General features: G+C 46.9%; 1 protein-coding gene across 1 annotated transcript in view; it reads left to right on the top strand.

The window, feature by feature from the left end:
- The window catches only part of PLCH1 (phospholipase C eta 1), a 200,903-nt gene that overhangs the window by 22,088 nt on the left and 152,642 nt on the right, over positions 1-26,173 (top strand). The window contains exon 3 of the mRNA XM_055320875.1: positions 11,938-12,053. Within this exon, the coding sequence (XP_055176850.1) occupies positions 11,975-12,053 (79 nt within the window). The 5' untranslated portion in view covers positions 11,938-11,974. The remainder of the gene's footprint in view (positions 1-11,937; positions 12,054-26,173) is intronic.

Below are 26,173 nucleotides of genomic sequence, written 5' to 3'. Positions count from 1 at the left end.
TTAACAGATTAATGGTGAAAGATCATATCACATTCAGGGAAAGTATGTTAAAATGTTTAATGTGTAAAAAACTGTTTAAGAAATTGAAATAGAAGGGAGCTTTCTTAATATGATAAGATTTACAAATAGCATACAACAAACGTCACTGTTAATGATGAAACATTGAAGTACTTTGTTTCTTATTAAGATCAGGATCCGTTATTATTATTATTATTATTATTTTTATTTCTTCATTTGAAGGGAGGGTGCGAGGAGAGGGACAAGCCGACTTGGCTCAGAGTGCGCAGCCCAACTTGGGGCTTGATCTCATGACCCCGAGATCAGGACCTGAGCCAAAATCATGACTCGGAGACCCAACTGACTGACCCACCCAGGCACCCCAGGATCCCTTATTCTATGCGATATTGCTTTTCATAGTTGGTGTTTTATATCCTGGGTTTTTTTTTTTTCCACAGAGCATTTTTCTACACTCATTTACAAAGTCTTTGCAAACACGATTGTTAACTATCTCCACGACTGTCTGTGCTAACCTAATAGTTGGATATTTATAGTTCTGATTTTTCTGTGTCTTTTTTTTTTTTTTGATTTTTCTGTGTCCTAAAAAATGATACAGTGAACATTTTTTATTTTGTTTTTATTTTTTTTTAAAGATTTTATTTATTCATGAGAGACACAGAGAGAGGCAGAGACAGGCAGAGGGAGAAGCAGGCTCCATGCAGGGAGCCCCATGCGGGACTTGATCCAGGGACTCCAGGATCAGGCCCTGAACTGAAGGCAAATGCCCAACTGCTGAGCCACCCAGGGATCCCTGAACATTTTTTATGTATATGGTTTGTTCTGAATCTTTATTTATTTATTTATTTATTTCTGATGTGTTTCCAGAAGACTGATTACTGAACCAGAAGGTAGGGCCTCTGTCAAGTGCTGAATGCAGTATATTTAAACCAGTCTTCGGGGCACCTGGGTAGCTCAGTGGGTTAAGCATCTGCCTTCCACTCAGGCATGATCCTGGGGTCCTGGGATGGGGCCCTGGGTCAGGCCCACTGCTCCCTGGAGAGCCTGCATCTCCCTCCCTCTGCCTGCTGCTCCCCTTGCTTGTTGCTCTCCCTCTCACTGTCAAGTAAATAAAATCTTAAAAAATTCTTTTTAAAAATGAAAGAAATAAAAATAAACCAATCTTTTTAAATGAAGCACCCATGTGTCTTTGGAGGGTGGATTGTATCTCATTGCTCAACTAGCTCAGAGCACTTTCAGCTCCTGATCGCTGTAAAGAAATAAAACCCACCAGGAACTTAGGGTTTAGTGGTATCCCCTGAGAACCTTAAAAAAATGAACAAAGTACCCTTTTATTTCTTTCCCTTTGTGTACATAGCTGGGAGGGGGCTAGCTATGGAATTAGGCTGTTTGTAGAGCCCTTTAACAACCAGTTTGGCAGTGCTTGGAAACCTGGGGAAAGTGGGGGAGGGAGCCTGTGGCGAGGGGGCGGTGGGGGGGGTGTGTGTAGCAGCAGAGACAGGCAGTGGCCCGGCCAGCTGAGAAGTGGAGATGGGTCCCTCTGACCAGGGCCTGTCACACCTCAGCCAGGCGGGGTTCTCAACTGCTTTATTTTAATATATTTTTTATTTTTTAAAAAGATATTATTTATTCATAAGAGACACAGAGAGAGGGGCAGAGGGAGAAGCAGGCTCCCCACAGGGAGCCCAGTGTGGGATTGGATCCCAGGACCCCAGGGTCAGGGTCACGCCCTGAGCCGAAGGCAGACGCTCGACGACCACAGAGCCACCCGGGCGTCCCTCTGAACTGTTTTAAAAGCTGGCAGTCTGGGTCTGGTCCAGAGGAAGAGCTGCGGCCCTTCATTCCCCGTCCCTGCCCTGTGTAGTGGGGAAATGCAAAAGGAGCATCTTTCCTTGAAATCTTAGGTTTTTAACTGGGTTTGGTTTGAATTCTCAACTTGTAAGGATACAGAAATTCCCAAATGCATTGTTAAAGGCCATGGGGTACAGGATGCAGTTTGGGGAAGTTTTTCCCCTATGCGTTCTTGGGTTTGTTTGTTTGTTTTTTTAAGATTTATTTGCTTTAGAGAGAATCCCAAGCAGACTCCCTGCTGAGCGCGGAGCCCGCGTGGGGCCCTGAGATCGAGACCTGAGCTGAAACCAAGAGTCAGACCCTTAACCGCGCTACCAAGGCACACCTAGGCCTTCTTGTTTCTAAGCACTTACTATTTTATGGATATTACTGTCAGAGCCTATTAATTATGGTTTTTATCACTCAGCAAGGCTGAAAGGGAAAAAGGAAATCAGTACTTCTCCATATAACTTAAATGCTATACTACTAACGGGAATTAACTCGGCGCTTTCGCGGGGCTCGCTTAATTCATAATTAAAGACGAAGGGCTTGGTTTATCAGGGAAGGGCTGCCCATAATCCTTATTAGTAGAGTGTGCAATATTAAGGGTTGGAAGCTCTGAGAGAGAATCTCATTCACCCCTTTTTTTGTTGCACAGATGAGGCAGCTGAAGTGGAGGGGCGTCAGGAGGTTTGCCTGACAGCTTAGTTGGGGGTCGGACGGGCTTGCACCTCTTACCTCTTAACTAGTGAACTAGTTCTTTCTTTTCCAAGAGCACGATGAGTTTATGCATCATGTTTTAACTTCTGGCTCCAGCCTTCTTCCCTGTCAGCGATTTGGAGGATACACGGGTCCCTCACACGGTTTTCATAAACTGGGCCTTGGTGCTTCTGACCTCGGTCCAAGGAGCTCACCCAGATTTCATTGCAAAGAAACCCCCCGCCACTTGCTAATCAGAGGACGGACACCTTACCCTGCTGCCTTGCAGCCTAGGCCCCTGGCTGGAGGGACAAGGTAGGCGGGCTTTCGAAGTAACGTTTCATTTGAGCCTCTCCTCCTGCCTCTTCTCCTTTATTGGCCCCTGGTGGAACTGGATTGAAGGGCTGGGGGGGCAGAGGCGGAGGCAGCAGCCCTGCCTGCTGGGAGGACGAACACAGCTGTGGGTCTTTCCATGGGGAAGCAGCGTGTCGGGGAGGCAGCGGTGCTGGACGGAGGAGAGCCTCGCACTGGAGGCCGTGGCTTTGGGGTCAGAAGTCCTGGGTTTGTAAGCTCTTGTTTCCTATTTACCTCTTTGAACTCATGCTTAATAATCCATAACTCAGAGGGCTATTCCAAGTGTCAGGTTTTTTTTTTTGAATTTTATTATTTTTAAGATATTTATTTACTTTAGAGAAGGAGAGAGTGGACAGTGCGCTGAGCAGGGAGCCGGCTGTGGGGATCCGTCCCAGGACCCTGAGATCATGACCTGAGCTGAAAGCAAGAGCTGGATGATTAACCGGCTGAGCCACCCAGCTGCCCTAATGAGTGTCCGCTCTTTTAAAAAGGTGATGTATACATATTATGTAGACCATAAAGTGATTTGCAAATAATCTATCTAAGAGATATAGAATAATCTATTCTAATAATGGAATAGAATAATCTAAGAGAGAACGGGAGGAATGAGAGTGGGAGCGGTGGCAGCTCTTATGCAGAGGGGTTGCCAGAGGAGAAGGGGCTGTGGAGGTAGTGGTTGCAGTGGGTGAAGAGGTAGGGGTAGTAGTCAGCATGTGGTAGGCAAATCCCTCTCCTTAACGGAGGAAAAAAAAGAAAAGCAACGACATGGGTGAAGCTACAGAGCATAATGCTAAGCGAAATAAGCCAGTGAGAGAAAGACAAATGCTATATGATTCCACTCCAATGTAGGACTTAAGAAACATGGGCAGCCCGGGTGGCCCAGCGGTTTAGTGCCACCTTCGGCCCGGGGTGTGATCCTGGAGACCCGGGATCGAGTCCCACGTCAGGCTCCCTGCATGGAGCCTGCTTCTCCCTCTACCTTTCTCTCTCTCTCTCTCTCTCTGATAAATAAATAAAATCTAAAAAAAAAAAAAAAAAAAAAAAGAACTTAAGAAACAGATGATCAGAGAATAAAAGAGAAAAACAAAAAAACCCTACTCTTAGCTATTAAGAGAACCAACTGCTGGTTACCAGAGGGGCTGGGGTGGGTGGGGAGATGAGTGAAACAGGTGATGGGGATGGAGAGTACACGTAACCTTGATGAGCACTGAGCAATACGTGGACTCGAGGCACCGCGGTCTAGACCCATAACTAAATACTGCGTGTTAACTCTACTGGAATTTATAAAGTCTAAAAATCATATACGTATGTGTTTGCTTATGTATGTGTACATGTGTACCTCCACCCTGCAAAGCACTTTTATTTATTTATTTATTTATTTTCCTATACTTTATCTTTTTTAAATTAATTAATTAATTAGTTTATTTATTTATGATAGTCACAGAGAGAGAGAGAGAGAGAGAGAGAGAGAGGCAGAGACACAGGCAGAGGGAGAAACAGGCTCCATGCACCGGGAGCCCGATGTGGGATTCGATCCCGGGTCTCCAGAATCGTGCCCTGGGCCAAAGGCAGGCGCTAAACTGCTGTGCCACCCAGGGATCCCTATCTTCTTTTTTTTTTAATAAATTCATTTTTTATTGGTGTTCAATTTGCCAACATACAGAATAACACCCAGTGCTCATCCCGTCAAGTGCCCCCCTCAGTGCCCGTCACCCAGTCACCCCCACCCTCCGCCCACCTCCCCTTCCACCACCCCTAGTCGCAAAGTGCTTTTAAAGATTTTCCCGTTTCCTCTGATTCCCTTAGCACAGTGTTAGAACTCTGATATCCGCCTGTGAACTCGAAGAGTCATCTGATGTTAAGCCATCCGAGTGACCTGAGTAGATCTGTAGCGTTTCATAAAATCCATGTTCAAGCAGCGATACAGGTTCGCCTCGCATTGGAAAGCCTCTAAGGGAATGTGGAAGCTGAAGAAGTTTCAGGTTTTGCTCTGCCTCATATACCGTCAAGGGGTGTGTGGGGAGTCCTTTTCTACCAGCACAAAGGCCTTGCACGGGGTATGTCTCTAAGGAAATCTTAAGAAAACACAGAATTGTATTTTGAAGCTCGGGACCCGTCAAAAAGAACTTGCCCAGGGTCACCCCTGGGTCGGGGATGAAACTGGAGTAGCGTGCTTGCGGCTGCCAGGCGGGGTCTCTTTCCATTTTGCTTTGCCGACGGACTTCGCCAGTCAAGGCTCTTTGGTTGCAAGCGACAGAAAGCTCAACTCAGCGTGGCCTGAACACAACTAAACAAAAAAGGGGAATATACCGTCTCGTTTAACTAAAAAAGGGCAGGGGTAGATCCAGCTTCAGGTGTGACCTAAATGGCATCAATAGGACTTAGAGTTTCTTTCCATCCCCCTGGGTGGGATACAGTCTTACAAGACCCTCTAGTGACGGGATGGGTGCCAGGAACTTTAGGTTTCGAGGCCTCACAACTTCAAGTCCCGCAGAAAAGTTTCTTCTTCGCAGCGGCCCAAGCAGAAGTCTATGCCTGACTCTCCGTGGCCTGGAAAGGTGCGCACCTCCTGTCTCGGGCCTGGAGGATGCAGCTCCCACCTGACGGCCCTAAGCCACACGGTCCCCTGAGTCAGGGGCTAAGCCCGACACCAGCTAATCTATGGACATGGCGGGGTGTCCTGGAGGAGAGCTGGGGGGGGGGGCATGGCAGCCAGCAGATGCCGGCCGCCCTGGAGCTTTGTCTTAGGAGACTTTAGTGAGGCAGTTGTTTGTGTGAAGGATTTCTTTTTCCCTTGTAGGTGCTAAAACCGTTTCTAAACATCTTTGCTTGTTACTGAATATACTTCCTGCTTTTCTTACAGGTGTCGCCCTAGCATTTCTAATGTTTTCCTTGGTGGCGGTATCCTACAGCTGTAGCTTTCCAGCCGCCCTATAGTTTGACATTGGCCATTTTAATCATGAGCCTACAGATAAAATGGCAAAAATAAACACACGTAGAGCGATTATAAAAGTGACTGATCATCCAACAAAACTTTGGGGCACTTAAACTTTGTGGATACTTATAATCCATCTGGCCTGTGACTTGCCTCTGCATGCGTACGTGGCTTCTTCCCATTTCTTACGGCTGCCTCCTATTTCTTGCTGAGTTTTTTGGCGTATGGAGTCTTTGAGCAGAGTTGGTTACAATTTCTTTTTCAAATTATATTTATTTTACAGAAATATGTGGATATGGCTTGAGCATCACGATATATTAGTAAGTTACTAAATAAAAAGTAGACTGCAAAATAGTAGGATCTGATTTGTGTTTTATTTTATTTTTAAAAGATTTTATTTATTTATTCATGAGAGACAGAGAGAGAGGGAGTCAGAGACACAGGCAGAGGGAGAAGCAGGCTCCATGCAGGGAGCCCGACACAGGACTCGATCCCGGGTCTCCAGGATCATGCCCTGGGCCGAAGGCAGACGCTCAACCCCTGAGCCACCCAGATGTCTGTGTGTTTTATTTTAATTTAATTAATTTATTTGAGAGACAGAAAGAGAGAGCACAGGAGCAGGGGTCAGAGAGGGAGAGGGAGAAACAGGCTCCTTGCTGAGCAGAGAGTTTGATGTAGGGCTAGATCCCTAGGACCCTGGGATCATGACCTGAGCTGAAAGCGGACGCTTACCTGTCTGAGCCACCCAGGCGCCCCTGATTTGTGTTTTAAAAAAAGAAAATAGGCCACGGTGTCCATGGCAGTTGTCTCTGAGGTGGTGAGTGATATCACTATGTATGTTTTTTGAGCTTTTCTGTGTGTTTCAAGCTCTAAAAATGGATAAAAATAAACTGTTAAAGATACATGCATTTATATAGCATTTCCTATAACTTTACCATCCACTAAAAAAAATAAAAATAAAAATAAATTTTATTAACCTTGCTTTGGAGGCAGAATCTGAAGCTAGTTTTAATAACAATGAGTTACTTCCCCATATAATGTTTCTTAGTCACTGTTATTAATTTTGTGAATCATTTCAAGGATTGAGGATCTATATGTTCTATAAGAACACGTATATTCCGTAGACCTGAGGTGGAGGGCAGTGAGCGTTTTATAAGTCTGAAAAGAAAATTGAATCAGGGGATCCTTGTGTGGTTCGGGGGTGGGGGGCGTTTAGCGCCTGCCTTCGGCCCGGGGCGTGATCCTGGGGTCCTGGGATCGAGTCGCATGTCGGGCTCCCTGCATGGAGCTCTGCCTGGGTCTCTGCTTCTCTCTCTTTCTCTCTCTCTGTCTCTCATGAATGAATAAATAAAATCTTTAAAAAAATATTGAATCAATTTTTAAACATCTCTGCTTTTACTTGGATATTGGCCACACCACTTCAAATTGAGTACATGGTGCAATGGAAGCACATCTCTAATCTACATTGGTATTTTTTTGAAAAATCAATGAAAAGTATGTTCTAGTAGATATTTTCATGCATTGTGTTCACACAAATGGGACCATGAAGTACTCAAGGGATCCCCGCCTTGAGACTCCTGACGCCGGGTTTCCCACCAGCTTTATGTAAAGGATACATTGCAAGGTATGCATCCTTTTTGGGCCTCGGATTTTTTTCTGGCTTCACCAGGACAAGTTTAGCTTAGGCGATTTCCGAGGTTCCTTTCGGTGACTTCCCCTTAGTGAGCACTGGGCCTTGGGATCACCTAAATCTGGTGGAAACCGAGATTGGGTTTATCGCCCAACTCTCTCCCTGCCCCAGCCCTACTAATTCCATTACTCGCCACCTCCATCATCTCTGAATTTTGAAATCATTTGCTCTGATTCTGGAGGTCAGAGAGAGCCCTCTCTTTGGTTTCCAATGGACAGGAATCCAGTAAATGGGGCATATAAGGGAGGCTCCACTGACGTTTTCTAAGGGCCTGCAGTGTGTGCAGGGCCGAGGGCTGGCACTCAGAAGCAGTGTACAGTCTTCTGTTGCCCTCCAGCAGCAAGCAGATGCCAGGAGAGAGAGGTAGGACGTGCAAGCAATGAAGCAAAGTAGGGAGGCGTACAGCCTGGAAGCCATAGGGCTCAATTACTTAATACCTTTGTGCTCTAGCTCAGCTGTTTACATTTTCTGAACCTCCTTTTCCTAAAACTACCCACCCAGAGGAGTTTCTTCAAGGAGTAGAGACAATATACATAAAGAGTAGTCTGGGGTGTGGCCTGGGAGCCAGGATTCTATGGCTTCCCAAGCGATTGGTTTTATTTATTTATTTTTATTTTTATTTATTATTATTTTTTAAGCGATTGGCTTTAACGTGTAGTCAAGGTTGAGACCCATGATGTTAAAGCCTTATCGCAGTTCCTGATACAGAGCAGATAATCAATAATTGGTATGTAGGATTATGGTAGTTCAGAACATGAGACGGTTTTAGGTAAATCGGAGGGTGAGATCCTAGGGAAATTTCAGGAAGGTGGTAGTATTTTTTTTTTTTTTAAGATTTTTTTTAAAGTAATCTCTACATCCAACATGGGGCTTGAACTCATGCCCCCGAGATCAAGAGTTGTATGCTTCACTGACTGAACCGGCCAGGCACCCCAGGAAGGCAGTGGTATTTTAACCAGCTCTTAAAAGAAAAGGTCAACAATTACAGTGTGAACAAAAAGATCTGGAAGTTGGAAAGGTGGGTCCATCGAGGACCAGCGCTCAGGTGTCTCAGTATTACATACATCTGTGTGAGTCTGCATTTCTGTCCTCAAAGAGTCGAAGGTCTCAGTCCTCACTGAACGTATCCAAGGATGTCACCTGTGTTCATTATCTATTGCTTTGTAACAGATTAGCCCAAATTTTCGTGTCTGAGGCAACAATAGTTATTGTCTTTTATTGTTTCTATGTGTCAGAAATATAGATGAAGTACAAAGAGGATGGCTTATCTCTTTCCCTCTGTATCCAGAGCTTCATCTAGAAGACGTGAAGACTGGAGATAGGATAGAATGGCCTATAGATTCATTCACTCACATGTCTCTGGTCGGTGTTGGGTGTTGGCTGAGGGCCTAGCTGGTGCTATCAGTTGGAACACTCGTATCCGGGCTTCCTTACATCAGAGTGAGTGTCCTGAGAGAGATAGGGAGCCAGACAGAAGCTGTATCCTTTGTATGATCTCGTTTTGGAAGACTCATTGCATCAATTACGACTGATTTTGTTAGAAATGAGCCACTGAGTCCAGCCCATATTCAAAGGAAGGAGAATTAGATTCCCCTTAGATTCCACCATTTGAAGGGTGGGAGGAATGTACAAGGATTTATAGGATCTATTTATTTATTTATTATTTATTTAATATTTTATTTATTTATTCATGAGAGACACAGAGAGAGAGAGAGAGAGGCAGAGACACAGGCAGAGGGAGAAGCAGGCTCCATGCAGGGAGCCTGATGCGGGACTTGATCCCGGGTCCCCAGGATCACGCCCTGGGCTGAAGACGGCTAAACCTCTAAGCCACCAGGGCTGCCCTATAGGACATATTTATAACCCACCATATTAGGGCATCTGGGTGGCTCAGTCCGTTAAGCACATGACTCTGATTTCAGCTCAGCTCATGATTTCAGGGTCATGGGATTGAGCCCCGAGGTGGGCTCTGTGCTCAGTGGGGGAGTCTGCTTTTCTCCCTTCCTCTCCCTCTGCCCTTCCCCTCTGCTTGCATGCATGCACCCTCTGTCACTCTCTCTCCCCTCTCTGTCTCTCACATAAATAAATCTTAAAAAACCCCAAAACAAACCCACCATAGTATGGAATAGCCTAATTCATTCTAGCCTGTCATGGCTAGAATCTTGGGTTTGAAATACGAAGATGTGACTTCAAGTCCCATTGCTACCCTTAGAGGAAGCCAAGTGAGAGTCAGGTATGTTCTTATGTTTTGCTCACGATACACAAATGCACATTATTCTTTCATCTTCTGATTCCACTAACCTTCCCTGGATTGAGAATGAAACAAGGCGGCAAAAGAAAGAACGACAAAGGTAAACCGTAAGATCAAGTGAGCAAGGAAAAATGAGCGTGAATAGAAACAGGGTTCTCTTTTATCCCGTGTAACCCCAAATATTTCTAATATGAAAAATCAATACAATTTTATAGGCAATAGGTACTACCGATAAAACTGAAATTATTTCCAATTTATGCAAAAAGGTACTATTAAAAAAAAATATAGATGTCTTTGAGGTGCCTGGCTGGCTCAGTCAGCTGAGCATGTGACTCTTGATTGCGGCTCAGGTCATGATCTCAGGGCGTGGGATCGAGGCCCGTGTCAGGCTCTGTGCTCAGTGGGAGTCTGCTTGAGATTCTCTGTCCCTATTCCTGCTTGTGCATGCACACTCTCTTGAATAGATATTTTAAAAAAAAACACATAGATATCTTTAAAATTGCACGTATGTGTAGGTATTTTATATACATATTTACTTACATATATATGTAAATGCGTAGAAAAAGAACTGGAATGATACCCACCAAACAAAGGGGTCATTCCACGAGAGGGACATGAATGAGGGAAGAGGGATCCTTATTTATTTATTTATTCATTCATTCATTCATTCATTCATTTATTTATTTATTTATCTATCTATCTATTTATTTATTTACATAGTTATTATTATTGTGTTTATTTATTTATTTAATTTGTAAGAGGGGTGTTTAAATGTTTAAGGATTTTTGATGACTTTCAGTGATGACTTTAAAAAAAATTAATGAGCGCATACAACTACCTTACTCACATAACTAAAAATACTTTCTTAAGGAAGATCTGTGTGTAATATTCAGCACTGGGTAGGAGGGGATATTGTCTCCAGTAACCAGTTGCCTGCTGTCATCTCTTAGAGCTGGACCCGTGGGTGATTTTAACTTGAGAGTAGTGGGACTCATCATTAGCCTGAGGGGGTAGGAGTGACAGCCTGACTTAGCCGGGTGGGGAGGAGGCAGGAAGACCCGGGAGGTGAGGCATGGAGCCCGAAGAAAGGTGGGGTAGCTGGAGTCCGGTAGGATTGCCGTCGGAGGGGCTTCAGCGTGAGCCTTTGAGCCCAGGAGGAGCCCAGGCCAGAGCTTCAGGAGCCCTCACCAGTTGTTCCACTGATGAACAGACAAAGCTCCGAGCGGTAGTTTTTGTCACCAAGTGTCCGACTTCATCCTGGAGTATCTTTGCAAGACTCTAGATTGTTGCAATAGGACAGCTAACGACTCGTTCCCCACCTGTGGGTCTTCCTCCCTGCCAGCCCTGCGTGGGGTTGCCCGGCCTTACTCTGTGACCAGAAGAGAAGCTGGAATTCTGCAGAGTTGCCTTAGCCAGATCCTGTGAACAATGGGGGCCTTGCTCAGGGTCACGCACACCAGCTTCTGGAGGCGTCTCATCCATCAGCTCCGATCGCTGCCTTTCCAGCCCCTGCCCTGGCTAGCGTTGCGGTTCCCCGGGAGGGGCAAGCCGTGGCCAGGGCTGGACACCGCCGCTTATTCACCCTGCTCGAGACCTGTGACCAGTTCTACTTACCCCCGCGGGTTCCCTGTGGGCCCACCTAGGCCTTCGTGGTCCTGAACGGCCAGTGCAGCGGGAAGAGGGAGGCAGGCTCCGGGACTGTGGCTGGCCTCGCCGTGGCTCCCTGGACGCCGTCCCAGTTTCTGAGGCTCCCGGGGGGTGCGGGGACAGAACTCGGGAACGGAGCATGAGGGTCTGCTCCAGATTCCTGAGACGTTCGGGCCTTGGCCGGTTTGGGTCCTGGCCGCCCGGGGGTGAGGCCTGGAGCGTGTAGACCAGGCCTGAAATGTACTCCCCGCCGGGAGGCCCCGGGACAGCAGTCCCTGAGGCCCGAAGGGTGCCGTTCGTTGGCCAAAGCGACGGTTTTGGCGTCTGAAGTGACCTCCTGCCCCCCGGGGAGGCTTGTGGGAGACTCCTGAGGCCCCGGGGATTGAGGGCCGCGTGTGGACAGGTCGCGAGCGGCCCGTGTGCCCCGGAGCGCTGGGAGACCACGGCCCCGCGCCACCTGGGCCCGAGCGTGCGGCTGCCACCGTCTTCATGTTTGTCGCATCGTTTCCCCGACAGAGCTCGGCGTTGATGCTGTGCCGGAGGCCCCCCGACCATGAGCTACTGGAACGCGGAGGGAAGGAGCCGCGTGCAGTACCGGCGGCATTTCCTGGTGGACAACAGCGTGTTTCACGGTGAGCGGCCTCTTGTGCTTTGGGGACCTGGGGGTCCTGTCCCGCCTCCCAAGGCGCTGTGTGGCCAGCGCTTCGGGCGCAGGCGGCGGGGCCGTCGGTGGGACCCCGGGCTTCAGGGACCTCGCTGGTGGCCAAGCTGCCCGGGACCCCGCGGCCGTAAGCGGCTGCCCCCTCCAGGGCCTCACGCGGGCTCAGCTCGGTGTCCCCGGGCCCACTCGGGACGGCCACCGTCCCCGCCGCCACGTGCTGGCCTAGTGGCCGGGCCAGGGCGGGGGCCTCGGCCGTCCTGCTGTGCCCCGAGTGGCATTTAGGAGCCCGGGCTGTGCGGGGGCCCGGGGTGTCGGGGGCCCTCTCCATCAGGGGCCGCGGGCTGCGTGGGGCCCAGGGGGAGCCCCGGGCTCGGTGGGCCGGTCCCCATCCTGCCAGCCGGGCCTCTGACCCTCCCCCGGTTACTGTTGCCTCCCCAGTCGGTGACAGTGGTGACAGTCTCGCGCTTTACTACCGCTTTACGTTACGGTTAAGAGAGCGTGGCCTTACCTGCCTTATGGAAGGACCTCCGAGGTCACGACGTGTGTTTGTGTTCGTTCTCTGCGTGCGGCTCCCCGGCCCTCGGGCTTCACCAGGTGAGGGGCCCCTCACCTCCAGGTCCCTCCCCAGGACGGGAGCGGGGCCAGGTGACCCGCCCGCGTGGACCCAGGTCAGGGCCCAGGCCCGGCGTCTCCTCGGCCAAGGGCGGCGGGGCTGTGGCCCTCAGGGTGGCCCTGAGCTGACGCCGGGCTCCTGGGAACCCCACGCGCGGCTCCTGCTCGCTGCCGCACCTGTCACGCAGGTGCCGTGGGGTCTCCTCGCTTCCGCTCTGTATTTGTAATAAGAAGGAATAGGTATGATGGGTGAGGAAACCCAAACTAGCTTTATTTTTTTCAAGTCTTGCCTTGTGCCCGACGAGACAAAGTGCAGATTCAAAGGCCTCCACAGCCTCGCCCGGAGGTCTCAAAAGCTACGACGACCTAAAGACCGTTTTCTACGCATTTTTTACAGTCGTGTTGTCGCTTAGCAGGTTGCCATCTGGGGCCGCGGCCTTGACGAACCCGGCGGCCTGCGTTCTCTGACACCATCACGATGGTCATTATTTATCCTGTTTCGTGCAGAGGAAGCGGAGGCTCGGCGACGTCGTGAAGCGGGAGCTAAATTTCAAACTCTGATCTTTTCGAACCCCAAAACCCCTGGTTTCTCCTCCCAGTCTGCTCAGCCCCATTGCAAGAGAGAAACGGAGGCCAAGAGTTCTGTCACAGGCTGAAGTCCTGTCCAGCAGTATTTGCTCCGCTACTAACTAGCCAGGCTGTGGTCTGGAGCAACTGATACCATCCTTTTTTAAGTTTAAAAAAAAATGTTTTTTTTTTGAAGATTTTATTTATTTATTTATTTTATTTATTCCTGAGAGACAGAGAATGAGAGAGAGAGAGGCAGAGACACAGGCAGAGGGAGAAGCAGGCTCCATGCAGGGAGCCCGATGCAGGACTCGATCCCAGGACCCCGGGGTCACGCCCTGAGCCGAAGGCAGGCACCCAACTGCTGAGCCACCCGGGCGTCCCCAATACCATCGTTCAAGAGCTCCGTTCACGTGCCGGTCTTGATGATTTCGAGGTTGTCTCTAGTCCTAATACCTGAGATCCTACTGAAGCACTTCTGAGAGTTAAGATCACCGTGTTCTGTGAGCTGCCTTTTCGCTGAACACGAGAATACACAAGGGGGCAGTACAACACCTAAAATATGGTTTGGTTGCTTGCAGTTTTAGGACTCTTCTGGAAGGAATGAGAGATACCAGATCTTCCCAAGGTTAAAAGCACTAAAGCCCATTAGAATCGTGATGTTATTCATTTACAAGAAAGCAAAAGCTTTAAGGAGCTCAGGTAGTATTCTGGATTTCTACGCCTAAGGATGTGTAATTCTGGAAAGAGTGAGGCCTCTCCTCTTCCTCTTTACTTACCTCTGCAAACAGGAATATCAAGACAGGAACCTGTTTGACTTAAGGGAGACTTGGGAGGCCAGGGGAGCTCTAGTGATAACATCTTTGTAGAGGATTTCAGAACATGCCTGAGAGGAGAGTGAGGGCAGGACACCACGTTGAGTCAGAGATGTCGGATATCTTCCGGAAGGGGGCTTCTGGAATATGGGATGAGCATTTGGAGGCGTTTTGTCCACTGGCTTGGCTTCTCCTTGTCTATGTTGATAACTTTTCTCATATAACCAAATCAATCAAAACAAAGAAAATCTCTTCCATTATAAACAGGAAAAAAAAAAAAAACCACCCCACTTCCTCCACAAGATAATAGGCTTAGACTACGTAGACTTTGCTGTGTAAATGGTGCTGGTCACTCTTTACATGTAGTTTTTTTTTTTTTTTCAAAGATTTTATTTATTTATTCATGAGAGACACACAGAGAGAGAGACAGACAGAGAGAAGCAGGCTCCATGCAGGGAGCCCGACGCGGGACTTGATCCCGGGTCTCCAGGATCACGCCCTGGGCTGAAGGTAGCACTAAACAGCTGAGCCACCCGGGCTGCCCTTTACATACAGTTGTAATCAGTAGCTCCAGGAGAAAAGAGCTACGCTAAAAAGAGGACTATTTGGGCTACAATGGGCCAATAAAAGTAAAAAATAAATAAATAAATAAAAGTAGCCCTTGTATGTTGTTTCACAGTTCCCAAAGCATACTTATAGCCTCATTTTCTGAGTATGGAGGGTGATATGTTCTCATTACCCACAATCCCACAACCTAAAGGAAAACACTGCTAAGAGTCTGTTTTTGTTCAGTGTTTTATCTTCTCTTTCATCTTTGCAACAATCCTAATGGTAGGAATGAAAGAGCTGGGAAAGTTAGGAAATTATCTAAATTGGCTGACAAAAATGACCTGGTTAAATCGACATAATTCTGTGTTCAGTGATGAGAGGAACCCTGATAGGAATTACAAAAAGCTGTGTTTTTCGTTTCCCACTCCTCCGTCCTTTGCCCAGATTTTTAGGGAATCTGTTCATCCAAAAGGGATTGTGTTTTTGCCGAAGAAGCCCATTGCTGAGGTTTTTTTTTTTTTTTTTGTGCTTGGCATTTTTCACTTGGTATTTGTGTAGTATGAATCTTGTTTGTTTGTTTTTAAGATTTTATTTCAAAGCAACCTCTACACCCAATGTGCGGCTCAAATTTATAACCTTGAGATCGAGAGTCACATGCTCTACCAACTGAGCCAGTCAGGGGCCTCTAACATGTTTTAATAGACTGTACTTGCATGAATTTTTTTTTTTTTTGCATGAAATATTCTTTTTTTTTTTTTTTTGCATGAAATATTCTTATTTGAAAATTGTCTTCACTGTCTGCTGTTTCTCTTGGTTTTAGTGAATTGTGGCATTTTTTTTTTTTTTCCGACCTGAGACAGATCCTTATGTATTTATTCATGAGAGACCCAGGCAGAGGGAGAAGCAGGCTCCATGCAGGGAGCCCGATACAGGACTCGATCCTGGGACCCCGGGGTCACGGCCTGGGCCCAAGGCAGATGCTCAACTGCTGAGCCACCCGGGCGCCCCTGAGACAGATTCTTAAACCAATAATCAGTGTATCTGCAATTTATATATATATATATATATATTATTTTTTTTATTTTTTATTTTTTTTTTTTTTGCACATAAGGTTTTCCACACATTTGAGTTCCTTAAGAGAATAAATTGATAGGTGACTTAATATTTGTTTTCATGCACTATTATACTTGTGATGTTGGAAAGAATTATTAATTGCTTTCCTTTAAGTTATTATGGTATCATCCCAGCTTATATTGAAATTTATTTCTGTTGCTATGATGTTATATTGAATGTTTCTGAATGACCATCACAAATCTACAGTAGAAAGGTTTTGGACTCTATTAGGAGTCTCTCTTTCTACCTAGGGATAAGGTGACAGTTCTCTTATTAAGTGCGTAATATGTCTTCTCAAAAAGTGCTTATATGTACTTTCACTCTGCCTCAAGCAACCCTCTAATGCAACTAATTAATTTAGTGAATTAATTTAATGGGTTACTTTTCACCAACTTCCTTTTCGTGGCCAGAGGCCTACTCAGTGACGTGAATTTAGAGACTCGACTATTAGTTGTAAGAGAAGGTGGGCTCGGGTGGGATCCTGGAGACTAGTTCTGTTCCTATTTTCACTACTAACTTGTGTTGCCTTTGTCACCTTTGGGGAGCCTCAGTTTCTCTCTCTCTCTCCAAAACGAGGGTTTGGCCAGCTTCCAGAGTTCCCACTAGCAGTAACGCTTGAGGTCTCCGTGTAGTCAGACATCAGGACGGGTATGTGGTGAATGCGAGTGTCCTACAGGCCGGGATGTGGGAAGGCAAGGCTGGCAAGATGGTGATCAAGAGACAGTAAGATGCTCTTTTGACTGTGAAGTTTGTAGTTAGCTTTGCACTGGCTGAAAGTTATGTTTCCTGGGACCCCTGGGGGCTCTGAGGTTGAGCGTCTGCCTCCGGCCCAGGGCGTGATCCTGGGGTCCTGGGATCGAGTCCCACATCGGATACCCTGCAGGGAGCCTGCTTCTCTCTCTGCCTGTGTCTCTGCCCCTCTCTCTCTGTCTCCCATGAATAAATAAATAAAATCTTAAAAAAAAAAAGAAAGAAGAAAGTTATATTTCCCTTTCGGGAGGAGGGGCGTGTGTGTATACACGTGTGCACACATGTGCGTGCACGCGCCCACAGGTGCTCCTGAGTTCCCTTGACCATGGAGAGACCAGGAGTTAGGACTGAGAGGAGAGCTTTCGGGACAAACGTCATTATATTCAAAAAAGCAGAGTGGAGAAGTTCCCTCGCCCTACACGGGACTTCCATCTTTCCTGGAAAAAGAAGGAAGAATGCCAGGAAGGAATTATGGTTCTTGTTAATGAGGCTGTTTTATTAACATGCTGTGACTTAAGCAGCAACTTTAGGGGTTTGGGGGCATTACTAGATCTTCTATTAGTTTCATTGCTGAGGCAAATGACGCTTTTTCCATCCAACAATTGTATAAACATCTTCCAGGTCCAGAAAATACGAGTACGCATAGAATTACTCAATGCAGCAACGGTCAAGTTCTGTGAGCATCATTAAGATCAAAAGCATCATCTCCTGGGAGCGCCTGGCTGGCTCAGTCGGTAGAGCGTGCGACTCTTGATCCTGGGGTCATGAGTTCAAGCCCCACATTGGGCACAGGGATTGCTTAAAAAAAAAAAAAAAGTATTATCTCTTGGGGAGTAACACTGCATGCAAAAAATTGCAAGCACAAGTTGAGAGAGAGGGTGGAGAAAAAAAAAAAAGGAAGGTAGACGGTAAGGGAGAAAATGTATTGAGTGGTTTAAATTTTATAAATTGTAATACAAGTGATCCTGGAAGCGGCCTTGCCCAGTGAATTCCTCTTTAGCCCTCTCCTCGTGTCTCCCCCCGCCCCCACCCCTTAAGGATGGCCACTGAGGCACAAAGCATCTAGTGAGGTCTTCTTTCAGGTCTGTGGTGTTCAGGCGCACCTTGCAGACATGCCAGTGGCAGTGGAGGCCTAGGCGGCGGCAGGCGCAGCCTGATCCAGGCGTGGCACCTTGCGGGCACTGCCCTCCAGCTGGGTTGCTCTGGGTGAGTTGTTCCCCGTGGGATCAAGCTGCCATGTCAGCAAAATGCTGTGATTCAGGACAAGTGACTTATACACTTCTTTCCAAGGGCTTGTTTTATTTAAAAAATTTTTAAATTTTATTTTATTATTTTTTTTTATTAAAAAAATTTTTATTTTATTTTTAACCTTCTCTCCTCATCCCACTTTTAACAGAGGGTGATTGGAGAATTTGCTGTGGATGAATGGACTGGATGTATGCACTTTCCTCTTCCCACTGTCTGAGACAAATTGCAGCCAGCCTTACAAATACTTACGTGCTAGTTACAACACCAAGGAAGTGACCTTTTATATGAGCTCGTATGAAATAGAATGATTCTATAGCTTTTTGGGAACAGGTGCTCTTCCTTCATTTCTCGGACTTACAAAAAATTCTCAATGAAATGCTATTTATTTTATATTTTAAAAGCTGAGGTTACTTTCTGTCTTTCTCAATGGTGGGCATTCCATCCGCGGCTTGTTTATTGGGTATTCTCAACTTAGCGTAGCACATACAAGAACTTGTTGAATTTTTCTCTAACTGATGCCTCTGAAAGCACTCTTTGCAACATCTTTGACAGATTCTATTACTTTCTGGCTACTTTTTGGTTATTGAAGGTCTAGTCCTATTTATTTATTTATCTATCTATCTATTTATTTATTTATTTATTTATTTAAAGATTTTATTTATTTATTTGAAAGAGAAGAGGGTGGGGCAGAGACACAGGCAGAGGGAGTAGCAGGCTCCATGCAGGGAGCCCAATGCAGGACTCGATCCCGGGACCCCAGGATCACACCCTGGGCTGAAGGTGGCGCTAAACCGCTGAGGCACCCACGCTGCCCTCTAATCCTATTTATTTATTTATTTATTTATTTATTTATTTATTTATTTATTTATTTATTTCATTCATTCATTCATTCATTCGAGACACACACAGAGAGGCAGAGACACAGGCAGAGGGAGAAGCAGGCCCCATGCAGGGAGCCCGATGCCGGACTCCATCCCAGGACTGCAGGATCATGCCCTGAGCCAAAGGCAGATGCTCAACCGCTGAGCCACTGGGGCTGCCCTGTAATCCAATTTAAAACATTAATCTCAAACTCCTTTATGTCCCGTCTCCTTCCTGATCCCCCAACACAGGCCTGAGGGTGGAGGTTCACATGGCTCGGCTCTAAACATCCTCCCCTTGAAGACGAGTTGAGGCCCAGCTCCTCAGATTTGGGCCGAGATGCATGAGAGATGGGGAAGCAAAGTTCCTGGCACCTGGCTTGTGGGGCAGTGGGGGTGCGGTGATCAAGAGCCCCCCTGGGTCCGTCCTCTGTGAGTGTTGAATTTCACCTGGCTCCTCACCAGGGGCTCCTTCAGCGAGCCACCCCCCCCCCCCAGCCCCACCCATGGTCCCTTCCTGATTCCCTCTGGCTGAGGCCTGGCTTGCCTTGCCCTGAGGACGCTGCCTGGCCCCTGCCCTTGGATCTCCACGCAGACTGCTGCAGGCTGTGGAGGAGGAGGGGGGTCTGAAGTTACCCCCTGCCTTCCCCAGACCTCCTGGCTGTGGTTTCCCTTGCCCCTTCTCACTCTGTTATAGGGGCGACTCCCACAAGCCTCAGGAAACCCGACTCGCTCTTTGGCAGCTCTTCCCCTGCGTGTCTCGGGGGGTGAGGGTACTGCCTCCGATTTCCTTCCTCGGACTGCCATCCTGCCTCTCCAGGCTCTTGGCTCTGCACGTCATAGGGGGCAGCGAAGGGGACTTCGACTGGATGCAGTGCCATCCCCCAGCCCCTGATAATTCTCCTTGGACCCCCCCCACCGAGACACTCCACTCTGGTTCTTGCCCGCTAAGATTTTGAATTAGGGTGACCGAACTTCCCCCAAGGTCCTGGTGTTCACTGTGCTTGCTTTTTGTGCAAGGTTATGTCACTGGGTTGACCAGAGCCAAGCGACGATCTAGAACCACGAGAGTCCCCGCCGAAACGTGTTAGTCTCTTTTCCCCCATCCCGGAATCCAACGACGGGGAGATTTCTCTGCGGAGCTGAGTCCTCTGTGATCTTGCTGGTCATGTTTTCTATGTCGAGGCCACTCACATTCTGTAAGGACTGAGGGGATGAGAAGATCCAGGTAGAGTGCAAAGCGGCCAATAGAAGGTCTGGATGTTTGGGAAGCCCAGGTGCGTGAGCAGCAACAACGGTCAAGCTTTAGTTGTTAGAAGCCACGGGCCTGGTGCCGAGAAGTGAGACCCGGGCAGGCCTTTGCTGTTGGACTCCAGCTCTTTCTCCTAAACCATGGCCACTGGGAGTCCAGCCAGGCAGAAAGGCCCTTGCTTGTTTTATTCCTTTATGCTTGGTGGAATACCAATTTTCTGATTACTAAATTGGAAAGAAGAAATAACACGTCTAATAAACAGTCAACGTTTCCTTCAGATTTGCAGACTTCTCACATTTTAAATGGCTGCTTATGAGAATTATTTCCCCTTAGACCTGTGTTACAAATTTAAGCCTTTGTTCTTTAAGCTGCATTTCCATAATTATAATTAATTTTCCCCTGCTCCCTCATTTTCCCAATTGTCGTTTTCTACTCTGCGCCTCATGTATGCACAGAGATTGATGGGAGGATGAAATATCTTTCCGTGAGTAGATTCAGGGTTCTTTCAGGGCAACGTGATTATTTAATTTAGTTTCACAAAAGATCCAGGTTTTTTTTTTTTTCTTGGACCCACAGTAATGATTATTAGTGATTGCATTTGTGGTCACAAAAACTTCCTATTTCACATCCATCAAAACAGAGGTTAAAAAACTGCAGTTTGTCCGTTTATATTGTGTAAATGGAAAGTCATCCCAATGGACCTGCGATACTTTATATTTTGCAAGCCCTGGGTGTCAAAGGGATAGATAATTTGATTTCAGAGTTAAGGCTGGTGGCCTGGTGTGAAGCGGTTTCACCCTCCCAGCACCTCAGCTCCTGTGCACACGCTGGTGACTCCCACCCGCACACCCTGGCTTAGAGTGTCCCGACCCAGATGTCCACGCTCTCCCCCATCACTCCACTGATGGGCCCCCAGGCTCAACATACCTGAAGCGGAACTCCCTCTTCCCACTGACGGGTCAGCCTCGCCAGCCTCGCCAGCCTCCCCAGCCTCAACTTGTCCTCCCCCTCCCTCATTATGCCCCAGCTGTGCTGACCTTTGCATTCCTCGCTCCCAAAACTTCACTTCTTCACTCATCTAGCTTTCAACTCATCCCTCAGACCCCAGAGTAAAGGTTCCTTCTGCAGCGAAGCGGGGCCCCTGGTTTAGGCCATCCTGTCCCCCAGCACGGCCGCCTCACCGCATTATCACTGTTACGGTAGAACAGTTTCATGAAAACTAGTTTAATTTCTGTCTCCCTCCCCATTCCTTCTTTGTTCCAGGAGAACAGAGACTTTTCTGACTTCTCTCCCCAGTGCGTTGCATGCATTATAGTAGGTGCTCAGTGAACTACTACTGAATGACGTTACTCGCTCAATAGGGGAGATAAGAACCCTCTACTGTTTCATTATTTTTGCACTCCGAGTTTGGCTTTTAGTCTTTTTGCCGTTGGATGCATCGGTTCTCTGGCTGCAGACCCTCTTCTTTCCTTCACTTACAGGTTTTTGCCTTGGAGAACAAAAGAATACCCATAACACATTCCTTCCTGAGACTGAGGAGGAAAAGGCCACTTCTGCTGAGAATCCTGGTGTGCTTTATTTATTTTTTTATTTTTTTCTGGTGGGCTTTAGAAAAGATTACTACAACTGTATGGTGCCTTGAAATGGAAAAGGACAAACTCTTAAATTCTTTAAAAGAACTTTAGACTTCTTGAATTCATTTAATATTATTTTCCAGAATTTCCATGTTGGTTAGACGTGTGTTTATTTTATTCAGCTCTGAATATGGAGGTTTCACTCGTTAAAATCACACTATCAGTAAGACCTGCTTAATTGCAGTGTTTTGCATGTTATTAAAATTCTCTGCTGCTTGTGTCTGAAGAATCTTCAGCCTGCAGAAGTAAGTGTTGTCTGTGGGCTAATTCTTACCCCAGAGAGCATAGAATAGACCTGCACCAAAACAAAAGCACCAGTTTCCTCTGTAAAAGAGGAGAATAGGAGGGCTGGGGCTACATGAGAAGAATAACCAAACAGCATAGGGCTTCTTTAAAACTTAAGAAGATGCACTCTTATTCCAGATTTGCAAATAAGAAAAAATGGTCAGCATCTAGGCCTTTCATCTCAGAATCCCAAGCGATGCAAGAGTACACTCCTGACTTCCAGGTAGCAAAGTCACTCAGAAATAATAATAATAATAATAATAATAATAATAATAATAATATCTTACCTACCTGGGTAAGATAAATGTGGAATTTGTGAAAACATTTTTTGTCCAATTCTGTTTTGCCTATTCCATATCCTGGTCAGAATATGTGACCATGTCACAGCCTGCTCAGCTTGTTTTTCGTACTTAGATATCAAAGATGCTGACTTACTCCCAATTAAAAGGGAGAACAGTGAACGCATTTATTAATCAAGTGCCTATTTTTATTCCTTGCCGACGCGGAATTGAACATCGGTGTATATTCACAAATGAGCATTCTTGGAAATTACCGCCAGTGCCAGAGTTTCAAGGCCTTGTGCTTTTAAGCTCGCAGGAGCTTATCCCTGGATGTGGAGACTTGTATCTGGTCCCTCTCAGGGCCTGTGGTTCCAGCCTCTGCTGCACTTCGGAATCACCTGGGATATGGAGTTGTTGCATGTGTCCCCCTCAGAGATTCCGACCTAGTTGGTCTGGGGTGTGGCCAGGGCGTGAGAGAAGTTTTAGACGTCTCCAGGAGATGCCACTGGGCAGCCGATTAGATTCTGGTGGGTTGAAAACCCCAGACTTAAGGTGATAAATACGTGTTGTCTCAACAGAGCCACAGAACTCATATGAGTTTGATAATAGGTATTTTCTGTGATAGCCTGCATTGCACTAAATCTTAAAAGCATGGGAAGAGGGGCATCTAATGAGAAGGATCTGGATACAAAAGCGTGAGCGTAGAGACAGGAAAATGCAGAAGGGTCATTTATGATTAGGATCCTGTGGATACTGGTTTTCTTTCTTTCTTTTTTTTGTTTTTTAAGATTTTATTTATTTATTTGAGAGAGACAGCAAGCGTGTGAGAGAAAGAGAGAAGAGAGCATGAGCAGGGGGAGAGGGAGAAGCAGGCTCCCCGCTGAGCAGGGAGCTCCATGCTCCAGAGGCTCAGTCCCAGGACCCTGGCATCACAACCCAAGCCCAACGAAGGCAGACGCTTAACGGACTGAGCCACCCAGCTGCCCCGATGCTGGTTTTCTTTTTCTTTTTTTTTAATTAATTAATTTATTTATTTTTATTTATGATAGTCACAGAGAGAGAGAGAGAGAGAGGCAGAGACACAGGCAGAGGGAGAAGCAGGCTCCATGCACTGGGAGCCCGACGTGGGATTCGATCCTGGGTCTCCAGGATCGCGCCCTGGGCCAAAGGCAGGCGCTAAACCGCTGCGCCACCCAGGGATCCCTACCTCTGTATCTCTATGTAGTTACCTTTAAGTGATTTTGATGCGCTGGCAGGGGTGAGAATCCGTGGCCTAGGGCAGCCCGGGTGGCTCAGCGGTTTAGCCGGTGCCTTCAGCCCAGCTCCCCGCAGGGAGCCTGCTTCTCCCTCTGCCTGTGTCTCTGCCTCTCTCTCTCTCTCTGTCTCTCATGAATAAATAAATAAAATCTTAAAAAAAAAGAATCCATGGACTAAGGTTGTTGATTGACTCAAACATCGATCAGTAAACTAAATCAGGTGTTAGTTTACTGATTTAATTCAGTATGTAATCAACTATTCTTCATTTTGGGCAAAAGGGATACATGAAAATCTTGAATTTTATGCAGATGGGGGAGCAGGTGATATGCTCACTGTTTTCTTTCCCAACAGATGTATCTCATGCTCTTTTTAACACCTCGCTTTCTGAGTGTCCTTAAAATGTGGTTCGTCTCACCGCCAATAGATCCGTTACATGACACAAAAATAAACCTTTGCGCATTCACCGATCTCACAATGTCATCCATGGCCTCCTGGTGGTGAACAGAAATGCTTCGGGAAGGTTCTTAAGAACAGGCAACAAAAGACGTAAAAATAGCGTTTTGTTTTTATTAACCCATGATTAGGACTCTGCAGTTCGCGGCACGACAATTTGAGGGTTGATACAGAAATAAATAGGAACCCCAGGCGCCGGGGGAGCAGGACCATCATTGGAGTACATCACGAGGAACCCTGACATCCTCAGAGTTGTTTGCCTGTCTGCCTTGGTGAAAGGGCTACCTAGAGGCTTAGAGGAGCACACACGTTTTATTGTGGAAGGCCGACTTCGTTAGACGCGTGTTGTACCCCCATCACCCTGCGTGTGAGCAAACCAATGCCCAGGACCCCTTTGTTATTCCTGGAAGTTTCAGACTTAGAGAGGAGAAATCTTGTCTCAGGTTGCTCTTGTGTTGCATGTGACCTCCTTCTTTGCCCATGGGGCCGTAGCGGGGACACAGAGAGGAATTTGGGGCTGATGTTAAGTAAATTGAGACCTAGTCGGGAGGAATCAGTGGATTCTACATTAGCGTATTCTTGGGGCCCCGTCAGGAAATTTTAGGGGTGATCTGGAATCGAAGTTGCCACTAGCCTTGGCGATGGTGGTTGCTTTACCCGCTCATCTCTCTTGAGTCTTTGAGTGAGACGGTTTTACAGATGAAACTCAGAGAGGTAAACAATTTGCCTACAAAACACATGGTTAGATTATGGTGTCCAAACCCAGGTTTTCTCCAATTGTGATGCGATGATGTGTCAAACAAACTTGCTTCTTTTAAAGCGATTGAGGGTGTGGGTTGAGTGTTTTAAAAGAGCTTCAAGACCATTTAGAGGCCACTAAAGGACTCCTCGGAGGCACCGGTGTGGGCTGCCTTTAGGCTGAGAAGGGCCCGTAGGGAACCGGGTGTGGGGGCTGGGAACTGTATCATCTGGAGCAGTCCTCCGGCCTCCCTCCATCCTCCATCCTCCATCCTCCTCCAACCTCCTCAGCATGTTGGAAATGCAGACTCTGAGTCGCACCTGGTACCTACTGAATTAGAATCTTCATTTAAACAAGATTCCCAGTTGATTTGCATACAACACTTCCTTTTTTTAAAAATATTTTATTCATTTATCCATGAGAGACAGAGAGAGAGAGAGACAGGTAGAGGGAGAAGCAGGCTCCATGCAGGGAGCCCGATGCGGGACTCGATCCCGGGACTTCAGGATCAAGCTCTGGGCCAAAGGCAGGAGCCAAACCACTGAGCCACCCAGGCTCAGTCAGGACTCAGAAGTCATACAACACTTCTCTGAGAGATCCACTGGGCTTGGGTGCGAGCCCCTGAGCATGAGGGATTAGGTCCTACTTCCAAGGAACAGATGGGAGAGAGAGGAGCTACGGGGGAAGGGAGGAACTTTCCCATCAAACAACACATTTAGAGGGTGGAAACTTGTGAGGGGGACAGCTAAAGATGGAGACCCCACATGCTATCCCAGTGCTCAGATTTCCAAGTGGGAGACATGAAGGCTATTAACGCCCAGCTAATTTTCGTTGTAGAATGGATTTAAAACTGTGAACCTCCTGGGATGCCTGGGTGGCTCCAGCTCAGGGAATGAACTGGGGGTCCTGGGATCAAGTCCAGCATCAGGCTCCTTGACTATGTCTCTGCCTCTCTCTGTGTGTTTCTAGTGAATAAATACATAAAATCTTTTTTTTTTTTTTTTTTAAATGTGAACCTCTTGTGTCTAAAACCTTGGAAGGTACAGCTCAGGATATAAGCAGTACCCTGGTCTGCAATGATGCCTGACGTATCCGAACTAGAAAGGACTTGGGAAGCCATCTGATTGAAGGATGCCAAACAGAACCCGTAACTGGGCTTTAGGACATTAGTGAAATCACTGACCATTATTCGAAACACTCTTATGTGTATACACGTACACTTGTGCATCCTTCTGTGAACGCAGTCCTTAGGTCTTTTTTTTTTTATATCACATTTTAAAGTAATCTGATATAAACCTCTGACTAAGACCAGTCTCCCCTTACAGATAAGGGGGTGACTGGTGCATATTCATGCCGATCAGCTACTGGCAGAGTTAATTCTAAATGCCAATCTTTGGCCATTCCAGCTCAACTGGCCTTTATGATCTGAGCTAAGTATTATGGAATGCTAAGTGGATTTTCTGTGGGATAAATCTTACACATTTCTGCATTTTCTGATTATTGGAAATGGTTGAATCTTTTTTTTTTTAAGCTTTTATTTATTTATTCATGAGAGAGAGAGAGAGAGAGAGAGAGAGAGAGAGAGAGAGGCAGAGACACAGTCAGAGGGAGAAGCAAGCTCCATGCAGGGAGCCCGATGTGGGACTTGATCCCCGGTCTCCAGGATTGCGCCCTGG

The sequence above is a fragment of the Nyctereutes procyonoides genome, unplaced genomic scaffold (genome assembly GCF_905146905.1).
Source record: "Nyctereutes procyonoides isolate TBG_1078 unplaced genomic scaffold, NYPRO_anot_genome, whole genome shotgun sequence".
NCBI classification, from domain to species: Eukaryota; Metazoa; Chordata; class Mammalia; order Carnivora; family Canidae; genus Nyctereutes; species Nyctereutes procyonoides.
The sequence above is the reverse complement of the archived record's forward strand: the minus strand, read 5'-3'. Positions and strand labels throughout refer to the sequence as shown.